Source organism: Pithys albifrons, chromosome 1, assembly GCF_047495875.1.
Source record: "Pithys albifrons albifrons isolate INPA30051 chromosome 1, PitAlb_v1, whole genome shotgun sequence".
Taxonomy (NCBI): Eukaryota; Metazoa; Chordata; class Aves; order Passeriformes; family Thamnophilidae; genus Pithys; species Pithys albifrons.
In genome coordinates this window covers 95,224,815-95,237,204 of record NC_092458.1, presented here as the reverse complement: position 1 = coordinate 95,237,204, position 12,390 = coordinate 95,224,815, and the positions used below count along the sequence as shown (strand labels likewise).

The 12,390-nt window shown below is 39.5% G+C and overlaps 1 protein-coding gene across 1 annotated transcript in view; it reads left to right on the top strand.

Moving 5' to 3' along the window:
• IMPG2 (interphotoreceptor matrix proteoglycan 2) overlaps positions 1 to 12,390 on the top strand; it is a 55,541-nt gene that overhangs the window by 25,604 nt on the left and 17,547 nt on the right. Inside the window, exons 6-10 of the mRNA XM_071572414.1 lie at positions 1,322 to 1,351; positions 6,127 to 6,173; positions 6,636 to 6,727; positions 9,254 to 9,415; positions 12,089 to 12,147. Of these exons, the coding sequence (XP_071428515.1) occupies positions 1,322 to 1,351; positions 6,127 to 6,173; positions 6,636 to 6,727; positions 9,254 to 9,415; positions 12,089 to 12,147 (390 nt within the window). The remainder of the gene's footprint in view (positions 1 to 1,321; positions 1,352 to 6,126; positions 6,174 to 6,635; positions 6,728 to 9,253; positions 9,416 to 12,088; positions 12,148 to 12,390) is intronic.

Genomic DNA, 12,390 nt, shown 5'->3' with positions numbered 1-12,390 from the left:
TTCAGGATCCCTATTTCATCAGTGGTGGCAGCAAAGGTGGTTCTTGTATCAACTCACATTTTCTACTGTTTATCTAAATGTGCTTCAGGAAAGAAAGATTTTGTCTGTCTTCTGTGCTGGGATCATTTAATCAGTTCATCAGTTCTGCCTGCAGTGAAGTAGAAATGTACCTAAGTGTCTTCAGTTTTCATATGGACTTGACGATGATATTGCTCGTTTCAGAAATTTCTTATTATCTGCACAGCTTTACAACACGTGAAGAGATCCACACTGTTCCTTTTCAGTTGCATATTTTCTTTTGTGCTCCCTACTGTCTGCTCACAAATATGAAGGGTTTGTACTGTGTTAATTAAAACTGAAAGAGATCGAAATTCAAGAACTACCTAAATGAAAAGTAAGACAAATGCATGTACTATTTAAAACTAAAAAAATCTGAATACAAGGCTCAGTCTTGCATTCTGAATGCAGATAAAAATACCTCTTAATTTGCATACTTAGTTAGTTCAAGGCTGTGTGATTAAAATATTTAAAAATGAGAAAATCAAACAGTAAAATGTTTTTCCCTTCTTTGTACAATATGAGCACTGAAGTAATATTGTTCAAGAAAAATAAATGTTTGACATAACAAATTAGACTTTAGAACATTCAAATTGATAAACCATGTTATAAATAATTGATAAACTGATGAATGTCCAGAACATCTAGTACAAATCTGATGATGTCACCTTCTTCAACCACAGAGTTTAACCTTGAATTAAACCTGAGGGATTAATCTTAAGGAGAAATGTAAATAAAAATCTATATAGAATTTCATGGGGAACTGTGAAATGGTATCACTGATGCCCCATTTGACAGGTCCAGAGTATTGTTTCTCCTCAGTAACACGGTATGGCTGCACATAAAGAACCTTTTTAGGCTCTACAGTTGGCTATGAGTCAATGGAACTCTGTATATGCTTTGGTGGATTGGAAGCTATCAAGTCTCCTGACATGACTGATGTCACACAGAAGTACGTACCATGGGATTTGAAAAAAGGGGAATGTAGGCAGTATTGTGAGCTGTGTTTGCTGTATTAATATGTATATGCTGGCCAAAAGCACTGTTTGCTTCAGATCAACTTCTGAGGCCCTTCTGGATCTTTTAGTCTACTTGCCTAGATCCTGGTGTCTAACAGAGCTGTGTGATCTGAAACCGGATGTTTCTGCTAAGGAAACACAAGTGCAGTGTTGTACATTTTGGTGCTTAGACAATCTGCTTGTGTGTATTCCTTCCTGCCTCTCCATACATATGTGTATGTTTTTATATTTTGCTTACTGCTCAGCCAAGATGATCCAGGGCATCACTCATGCAGGTAGGACAATAGAAATTACATTTCATATGTCTGTGTCTCAAATTCAAAATAAACTCTTGCTGGAATACAGTTCCTCCACCTGGAGTGGCTTGCTTGTGTAGGTAGAGTTAAAAATAAAGTGTGGGCCCTGGATTAATCCTGGGGCAAACAAAAAAAAAATAAATCCCTTGTATTTTAAATGATGTAACTGAAGGGGAATTTGAATCTGTGTTTACCTTGAAAAGTGGTCTGTTCAAACAAATCAGTGTATGCGTTGCCATGTGCATTTTGAGTGATTTCCTTAGAGATTCCTAGTACTATTACTGCTTTTTTAGGAGATCAATAAGGTGAGCATTTGAAAAATGAATATGTTAAGGGGAAGTAGAAGGCTAAAAGAAATGCATGCCAAAAGCAAACAAACCTCACCGTTTTTGTAAAGCAATGAAAAAACAACGTTGTGCATAAAGTGATGTTGATTATAGCACAGTTTCTTAAAACACTATTTTTATTCTTCTGAGAAAAAGTGATAGCTGATAACTAGACCAAATTTGACTTGACTGGTCTTGTTCGGTTAGATTGATTACAGTTTTACTAGGTAATGTTTAAGCCCTTGGCTTTTAATTTCCAGCCTGCTGTGCACTGATATTTTGTCAGAAAATGTGTTAGGTCTTGAGGGCTTGTATTTGAAAGCCCCTCAGTGCCAGTAAGAATGTATTACCTTGCCTTGACAAAGAACATGGTCTGTTGCTGCTTAAGAAGATGGGTTTGCTACACAGCCTTAGCTCCCACCTTGACAGTGGCCTTATTCTCACCTTGCTTTTTGGCACAGTCGTGGTTGCCTCATGGCCTGACTTGGTCTGTGGTTGTCACCGCATGGCTAACCTGGTGCCTAAGGTGACATTAGTGTTGGAGAACTGCCATTTGTTGGAGTCAGTGACAGAGAGAGTCCTCTGGGACCTTTGAAACTTGGAGAACTTTATTTTGTAATCTGATGTAGAAGTTGTACTCTAGAAAGCTAATTTTAGGCTTTTCCATTTGCAAACTCCTCCTCCTTCAAAAGGGTGATTTATGCCATAGCATTTATACCATAGCATCAGGCACAGCATCACCAGCTGGTTGAGGCAGGGAATTGTCCTGCTATGCTCTGCCCTGGGGCAGCCCCACCTTGAATATTGTGTGCAGCTTTGGGCAATGTGATATAAAAAAGACATTAAGCCATTAGAGACTGTCCAAAGGAGAGCAATGAAGATGGTGAAGGGCCTTGAGGGAAAGCTGTGTGACAAGTGACTGAGGTCACTTGGTCTATTCAGCTTGGAAAAGAGGAGACTGAGGGGAGACCTCACTGTGGTCTTCAGCATCCTCACAAGGAAAAGTGGAGGGGCAGACACTGATCTGTGATGTCCAATGATACAACTTATGTGAATGCCTTGAGGTGGTGTCAGGGAAGGTTTAGGAAAGATATTAGAAAAACCGTTTCACCCAGAGGGTTGTTGGGTACTGGAGCAGGCTTCCCAGGGAAGTGGTCACAGCACCAAGCCTGACAGAGTTCAAGAAGTGTTTGGACAAATGTTCTCAAGCCCATGATGTGATTCTTGGAGATGGTCCTGTGCAGAACTAAGAGTTGGACTTGATGATCCTTGTGGGTCCCTTTCAACTCAGAAAATTCTGTGATTCTGTCTGCTTTTCTTGTCTACTTTGAGGATTTTTTCTTAAAAAACTCAAGCAACTTAGTTAAAATTGATTCTGTGGGTACATTGGCAAACACAACTGTACTGGGTGCAGATGCCCAGGTGGTGTCAGTGGGGTTCCCTATGAGGAGAGACCAGAGCTGCCCCAAGTTGGTTCTAGCTGGCTTTCACAGACCCACCACAGGATACAGCGGAGCCCTACACTCATGACAGTGGTGTCTTAAAGAATGCCTGTGTGAGAAAGGGCAAGAACATGGCACAGGGAGAGGAGGAGGGAACAAAAAGAATGAGAAACCGCAGCATAGAGAATGCCAAGGTCAAAGGCACCCTACCATGGCAAAGCAGGTATTCTCTGCAGCTGAGGGCCAACTCATTCTGGAGCAGGTAGACATTTCTGAAGGAACTGCTGTCCCTGCAGAGCACATGCTGAGTAGAGGAGTCAGAAGTGAAGCTGAGCCTGGGAAAGGCTGGAGTATAAGTGGTGTTCTAATGTCTGTCCATTTCTCACTACTCAAACATACTTATGTATACAATAAATAAATTTTCTCCATGCTCAATCTAATTTGTCGGTGCAGGTAATTGATAAGTGATCTTCCTGTCTTTATACCTACCCAGAAGCGTTTCACCTTATTTTCTCACCTGTCTTGTAGAGACAGGGAGAGTGAGAGAGAGGCTGGGTGAGTGTTTGGCCCTTAAGCAAGGCTAACTCACCACAGAATTGAGTGCTCAGTTGGTCAGATAGTAATTCTGGTCCCTTTGAGATGCCCTGAGTTACAGCACATGTGAAGAAGGCTGAGAGGGTTGCTGTGAGATCCATGGGTGACCTGTGCCTTGTGTGGAGTTCAGGAGTGCTTGGAGGCTTCTCCAGGTGTGCTGGGTTCCAACATGTGGGCAGCTGTATCAAGTCCCCTGAGTCTCAGGTTAAAATCACAGCTTACCACAGCAAATCATATTTCTCACTGTCCCCTTCTAAATAAAAGGGGCTCGATAAAAGACTCAGGTAATTTTTATATATAGGTTTGAACTGAATAGAACATTGCAAATCCTGCAGCAGAGTTTTTACTGCACATCAGTTTGCTTTTGTTGAGTTTTTATTCTGATGCTAGTTACACTAATTCGTTTGTAAGAAATAAAATACCAGCCTTTCACCTCTCCTGAAAAGTAGAATCATACTTGCTTCTGAACGTTAAACATGATGCATTAAAATGCTTTTTTTGCTGGTGCTGTATTTTGGTGAGAATGTAGTTTAATTCCTATTGAAACTGGTAAAAGAAATGCATCCTGGAGTTGGGTGAACTTAACTGGAAAATATTCTACAGACTGATTAATAATTAAACAATAGTTTTTGTTGTAGTTCTAAGATGATAAACAAATAAGGAAACTAAATGAGTTTAAAATAAAACAAGCATTCTTACAAAAATATCCTTAAGAGAGGCATTCTTGTTTAAGTTATACTTGCTAGAAAAATTTTCCAGTCTTGGAAATTATTCCAAGCTTTACTGAGGTCATCAAAGAATTGTTAGAGAGTTATCTCGTGCTATGCTCACTGAAAACAGGTGCCAGTGTCCACGAGATGGAAGCAGACACAAATAACTTTAGTTGTTCAAGAAAACACATGAAGGTACTGCATAAACTCTTGAATAAGCATTTTATGCTTTGTCTGGAGATTATTTTATTTTTTGCTAATATTTTATGATTGTTGTGGAGATCTCACCCTATGAGTTTAACATTCCTGGAACTATATTTTGGTATAGTTAACACAGTTACATGCAGAATCAGCCTGGGCCTCCTGAGAAAGGATAATTGAGAACATTCTTGACTTAAACAGAAAATTCATCAGATTTGTCTTCAGGTCTGAAAATTGGCAAGTCTTGAGTGTCTGAGAGGTAGGGGGAGAAACAGTGTTTCAGACATTTAACTCTGAAACTGTAATTTCTTTCACTGTATGCTGGTGTCCTCGTATCTGTAATACGTAACTTTGGATGTGGTTGTCTGACTGGTGCTGGAAGCCTTTGTTTTCTGGAGTGATAAAAAGACTGACTATACATCCTGAAGGAGGCAAAATATCTGTCAAGTTTGAGTGGAGTTTTGCTTGAGGACAGACTGCAGGACCAGTAATATGTGAATCAAAAACCAAACCATGGCCAACATCACATGTATTAGAGTGAAGACTCACTGCAATGTTTATTTTATGGCACAAATATGACCACTAATGAAAAAGAGTTTCTTTGAAAGTGAGAAAAATATCTCAATACAACAAACTTCAATAATTTTCTGAAGTTCAGTTTCTCTCCAGCCCTTAAACTTCCAATCTTACAGCTTGTGCTGTATATATTAACAGTACGACAAACCTGAAAAATAATTTTTTCTTCATTCAGGAAAGACTTATTTCTGTCAGAGCATCTTTCCCACTCTTGGTAACTTGACAATTGCTTGGGGCTTACAGAATTGGCTCCAAGGAGCCTGGGTTTACTGTAAGAGCCATGTCAAAGCTGTTAGTTTTCCTTCAGGCAGAGTCTTCATCTAATTTTTACCTGAAATGTTTTTCACATTTGGCCTCAAGTTGTTTTATGTGTGTGTGATTCCAATAATTGGATTTGGAAACTGATGCCTTTTGAAGATTTCCAAATAAGCAGAATAAAATTAATTATGAAAAGAACCCATCTTCTTGCAGTGATTTCAGTACAGTTATGGTTTTTTAATGCACTGGGGAGTATGTTAAAAACTATTTCATAGAGTAATACAGGTTATCCTTGTGTTTTTCTCTGGTCTTCTCAAATGCCTTCTTTACAGAACTCATAGAAGGAAAATGTATTTTTGGGTGGAACTAAAAGTCAGTTAGAATATAAGGGGCTTAGCAATCTGGAGAGGCACATGGTGTGTTGTAGTATGATGCAAGTGTCCCAATATCCAAGTTGCAGAAGATAACTGAAATACTGCAAAGCTTAATTTTTATGAAGTTATCAGCAAAATAGTACCATGACAAACTTCTGCACACATTCTTTTTGGTGTAGCACCAGAATGACAGAAATATCAAAACCTAATAATTGTGTCTCAACACGTTCAACTTTGATTTCTGATTCTGATTTTATTTTTATCTGGCTGTAGCGGGACTCCAACTCCAGCTTCGGATGCTGATGTTACCACACTGAGAGGTCAGTTTTCATCTAACTCCTGTTAGAGCTGACTCTGAATTCTTAGAAAATTGAGAAATTTGATTGTGTTTGGACTTCAGAAAGAGCTGTGAATTTTTGCCATGATGCTGTTTGTAATCTGGAAACCATGTTATATGCTGACATTATTTTGGTATTATATGAATTCAGAAAATCCTACTTGAGAAATTCATTCTGTGCACTTTTAACTGCCCTTAATTTCATGTTTCCAAAAATACATCTGCTTAGGCAGAACATTAGCATTTTATTCCGATTAGAGTATTTGATACTTTCCCTCAGGCTCTTCAGGTGTTTCCTTGTGCTGTTACTGCCATGACAGGAATAGGAATCAAATCTGACTGTTGGTTTCTGCTTGCTGAACTGCTTCTGTGTATCTACATGTACATGGACGTAAAACTCCCCCCCAAAACCAAAGAAAATAATACTGTTCTCTTTCAAACTCAGATGCAGCTGCCAATGTTCCTCCACCTCATGAGATCTCCGTTGAGAGTCCTGCAGGTGGTACCATCCAGGAGATTGATGGTGTAGACACCACTGTGAGTGGTTTTTTCATGGCATCCAGTATTTCTTGCCTTTACTAAATGATATTGTTCATGGTCATTTATATTTCTCTAGTACTAAAAGGTGTTGTCAACATGGAGTGTTAACACAAACTAAGATTTCATAAAACCAGGGCATGGAATTTCTAAAGGACAGCTTTGAAGAATCTGATTTTCTGGTCCTTTTCCTCTGCTGGTATAGCTGAACTTTTATTTGTCATCTTACAAGTCACCTTTACTGTGATAATTAAACAAAGCTCACAACACAGGGAAGCCTAGACGCAGTACATGCAACATCTCTGCAGAAATGAGCTGACCACCCCATAGGTCCCAGGGAAGTATGTGCTTCCAGGAAACAACTCCTCTGGATTTAAATCTTAATCCCAACCTAGAATCCAACTACAGTATTTGTGGGCCTGCATGACTGAAGAAAATTTTGCAAACCAGGGGTATGAATCAGCTGGCTTTTGTTTTCTTGTAAAAATGAAACTCTCAGTGGGTTATGGAGTAGCTTACAAAGTTTCACATGCTGCATATAAGTAGAAGCTGATTTATGGTACTGGGTTTAATTGTTCCATAACAGTACAGCCATCAACAACGCTGAGCCAAACTGTACTTTCTTCTAGAGCTTTCAGGGCTGACTGGAACTCTGATATTGGAATAAATACCAAATATGAAACAGGCAGACAGCTTCTGACTCAAATCCAGGGTCTGGCTTTATGTTATGTACCAAGAATACTTGTGGTTTGCTTCCATGTACAGCATTATTCTTTTTTTGCAACAGAAGTGCCTCTAGTGTTTCTGCTGGAGCAGAGAATAGGACCACTCAGTAAATCAGAAAGAAACCAGAATTAGATTGCTGCTGCTACAGTGTTTTCACTCTGTATGGTTACATCACACCTCATCATTTCTCTGTGGAGCCAAAATGCAGATTACAAGACCAAGGGACAGCAAAGCTCATTTACGTTTATACGTCAACTGTACTAGGTTTTGGAGGACTGATAAATGATTTAAACTAAATGTTGTTGCAAATGGCCATATGAGAGCAGTATATATATGTTTGCTAGGTGTATACTCTGAAATGCTAACTAGCTTTAAGCAGTGTATAAGTCATTATAGCCTTTATTAATAAAGTTATCCAGTGCAAAGGAATGGATTGGGGGATGAAGAGAATTTAACTAAAAATTTTAGAAGGTCCCTGAACAATGTTTAGAGGCAACCTAAATACTTGCTGGTGGGAGATAAACTTTCTGAAGAAAGGTTTTTCCATTTCCTGCACCATACATAACCTGGGCTGCAGTTTTGTTGAAAAGGTCTGTTTTGTTGGGTTTTTTCCTTTTTAATGGAGAAAAAGTAACAACTGCATGTAAATAGCCAAACAAAAAACCTTTAGCAAAAGACATTTGGCTATTTGGCTAAAGTTAACTTAAGCCATCCTTCCCTTCCATTCCCAAAGAATTTCACTTGTTTTGTTTTTTTTTCCTCATATCTTTCATTATACCACAAGGAATAGTATACTGGTTTTAAAATACTAGGGAACTAAGCAGAAAGTGTTCTTCCTGTATTGCTCAGTCATTCAAACTAGATTAAAACTTGGCATTCCCTGCTACATGCCTCCCTGATGCATTGCACAGTCACTGCTTTGGAGCTCCTTGGGCAGCTGTAGACCCATCAGATGAAGGCCACTACTTTAGCTTAGCAGAGGTCCCTGCAGTTTTCCTAGTGCCCATTGTATATCTGGAGGGATCCTTCACTTACTGAGGCTGAACCACACAGGATGTTGTTCCAAATGTAGAACTTGGCAAAGGTAGCTTGTCTTCCAGGTGGAATAGTAAGTAGAAACCTTGTGATAAATGGGAAAATTTGGAGTAAATCAACCTAGACTGAATGGGCTCAAGTGAGGAGTTTGAGTGTCCATGCTTGTACTTTACATTGCCTCATAAGAATTTCATACACTGGGACTTCTGTATGTACCAGAGTTCAACTAGATGGACTTGCACTGGAGGTGTTCAAATGGAAAATAGAATTATCTGCAATATGAGAATTCTTAAGAAATGTTCTTACTTAGTAGATTGCCTCATTAGCTGGTGCCTCTGCCTCTGTCCCTGAGGCTTCACAAGCACTCCATTACAGTGCAAGGCAAACAGGTTTGCTGATGGCTCATGTAAGGATGCTGAGTTTTGCACTGCATTTTTCACATGTCATTAAGTATATCCATGACCAGCAGTGTGACCCACCAACTGTGCCCTCAGGTGTTCCTGTCCATACAGGGTCCAGGTTTTCTGCCCCACCACGAGCCAGAGAAACCTTCAAGTTTGCCACAGCTGGAGAGGTTGCTGTCCCACATAACAAAGATATTTGGGCCCAGACTTGGGAATGTAGAGTAATGTTGACAGATGGAGACCATTTGTACATGTACAGATCTAGGAATACCTTTTACATTGAGTAAATCCACAATAGGTAGGAATCTGATCTGTGTCATTAAATCAACTCTTGTTTTCTCCCTTCTTCCTTCCCTTCTAGATCAATAATGAGATAAAGAAGCAGGATGAGAAGCTAGTGAGACCTGTAACTGAGCAGATGATTGAGTTCAACATTTTGATTATTGGTGAAAAGTACAGCGAGGAGCTGAAGGACCCAACTACTGTGGAGCATCAACTGCTGTCTGAACGATTCATTTCTCAGGTGATTGCCTTCTCTAACTTCCCTTTTCCTTTTGCTAGCTCTGCAAAGCAATAGTAGCTCAAAGCATTGGTATAAGGGATGGGTTTTTTCTCATGGGGTGTGTAGAACAAGCTTAGGGCTTTTGTTGTCCTGAGGCAGGCTGGAAAATTCTCACCTACTATGAGAAAACTGTTCTGTCTGACATGCTGTCTTTATGAAGGAGCAGAGTGCCATATGTTGTGTGTAGCATACCACTTGCCAGAGACCCTAGTTTTGTATTTGTGATCCTCATGAAATAGCCTGCTTTAATTTTTTTGTAGGCAAAAATGGTAAAAGTGTGGTTTTGGGAGGATCAGAGAATTATGCTGAACCCCTGAATGGGGACATACTCTGAACAGGATCTTTCCAAGAGATTGTTCTTGCATTCTCTTTGCCCCATTTTCTGATTTCTTTAATTTACTTTGCCTCATGTTATCCAAAGAAAATAATACAGATGTTACTAATAAATGAAATATATTTACACTTATTTTAGTCCTTTTTAACAACCTATTTTTACCAGGGCTGGCTTAGACATTATAATTCTTTCAGAATGTTTCAGTACCTCTCCCTATCAGTGTTACTGTAGTAGAGCTTTTGAACTCCCAGTGAAGTGACAAGTCTCTCATTTGCCTCCTGATGCATCTTAATTAGTCCTTAAAGTTGCAGGACTTGACAAATCTTAAATCTCAAAAAGACATCTCTCTAGTGACCAGTTTGCCCAGAGTTTGTTTCAGTGCTTTCTAATCAAGTCTTCCAGTTTGAATTACTCTGTAATTAGCTGTTTTCTGGAGTGAAAAAGAATTTTAGGGTCTTGGCAAATCATCCTGCCAGCACTCTCAAAGAGACAGGTCCATCAGCATCTGCCTATTTGGCCATGCACTGAAATGGAGTAGAGGATATCTTAACAATTACTGGCTATACAGAGTAGGTGATAGATGGGGAGATCGGAAGAAGTCACAAACAGTAGAACTCATTTGTTATTTGTGCTCAGAAGCAACAATTCTTTGAATGAACTCTTGGCATTTCTGTGAGATCCTGTCTGAAATCTAGAATGCCAAGACAACTCTTGCTCCTCATTTATGCCCAAAATCAGCAGATCATGTGATGGCATTCTAATACCCCTTCAACCAGTTCTTAAATGTGCTTAAATCCCATTGGAGTCAGTGGGAATGAGCTATGGTTAAGGCTGTTAGACACATGCTTCAAGTTAAAAATACATAGATGCATTATAAATATAAACATAAATGCATGACTTATTAAAAATTCATTGCAATTATTTTCATTGGTATGATACAAATAAAGTTACTGGCCCACAAATACACAAATGCATTCTTAAAATATGATACTATACTGCTGTCTCCTAATTTTCCTCTCCCCATTGTTTCTAATTTTTTTTATTTTGTCTATAATAGTGGTAATTTTATTACCGTGATTTCCTTGGGGCAGGGAGTTTTTCTTTTTTCTTGGGAGAGGCATCAAGGATGCCATATGGCAGCTTTCTTTTCTATAGCTTTGCTTCCTTCTTTGTCCCATTTAATTGGGGTTCCCTGTTGAATCTCTTTTACTGGGGCTAACGCTGCGCCAGATCCTGAGCCAGATGGGAAAGAGATGTACTCTTCACTGCAGCCAAAAAGCATCACCACAACTGTCACAAGTTGCTAGTGTAGGCTAGACATCTTAATTTTCCTAGTTGTGTGGCCAAGTAGCAATGCCGTGGGGTGTGTATGCATAAGAAATGTCAGATGGGACAGAGTCCACTTGGCACATGAAAGTTCCACTCCTTTGATCCCTTGCCTGGTTTTCTCTGAGCTTGAATAAAGAAGCTCTAGAAAAATAGAGAGTCAGCAGCACTTCGATTGTTTAAGTCTCACCAGAGACAGTATAAAAAAAGGGATATTGGGGAGAGGAACAAGAATTTGCAGAGTAAAAAATAATTCTCAACTGTCAAGGATCTTTTGGGAGGAAAAAAAAAAACAAACCCCAAACCAGCATGAGCCTTCAATATTCTAGATCTTGATTTTGTCTCATGTGACGCAGTAGACTATTGAAATAGGTCTGGATGTGCTGCCATTCTGCTGTCCCCAGTTGTCTCTTTTGAATAGCACTGCTGATCACTCCTGAGCCCTTTGTGTGTTTAGGATGGTGGAGATGAGCTGTGTTTTGCACTGTGTGCAGAAACATTAGTGCCTCTTCGGAGTCTGAGAGGTCCCTTTCCTGTGGCAGCCACTGCTCCACTTGTTTAGGTTGCTACAGTCCAGAGCATTTTCCTGAATTCTCTTTAATGCAGAGAGGTTTGGGAGGTAATGGAAACTCTTTGGGCAGAGAAGGATTTGTGCTACATAAATAAGAAAAAGAATGTAGTCTTCTATGGGCACTGCAGATCTCTGCAGTCTCTTTGAGTGTTTCTGTACAGTCTTGGGGAGTGTTGGATGCTGCTCTTCACGCTTCCTATTTTCCCTTTTCTTTTCCTTTTCTAGTAATTAAACAATGTCACCCAAACTACCCTTCCATAAAGAAAGAGAATATTCAACCATTTTCCCCCCTTCAGATATAACAGCTAGATATAATTTTGGAAATGTTGAAAACACTTCCTGATTTTTTCATCACATGAGTAGGGTGAAGGTGTGTTAATCTTTTGTTCTTCCCTCAAAATAGATTAAAACTGTATTTGAAGGACTACCTGGATACAAGAACATCCATATCCTGGATTACAGGTAAAAAGTTACTGATGCGTATGTGGTGATTGAAACTGATCATGTATGATGGTTCGATGAGCTAACATGGTGCTTGGAAGAGTGCTGGGCATGTGTGGGGGAGTTCCTTGGATGTATTAACCAAAGGACAAGTGCTTTCATATTTGGTACCTCTATACACAGCTGTTGAAATAGAAATACAGAACTGTATGTAAATGCAAACATCATGATTTTTTTTCCTGGCATCCACCAGTGAATGTCACA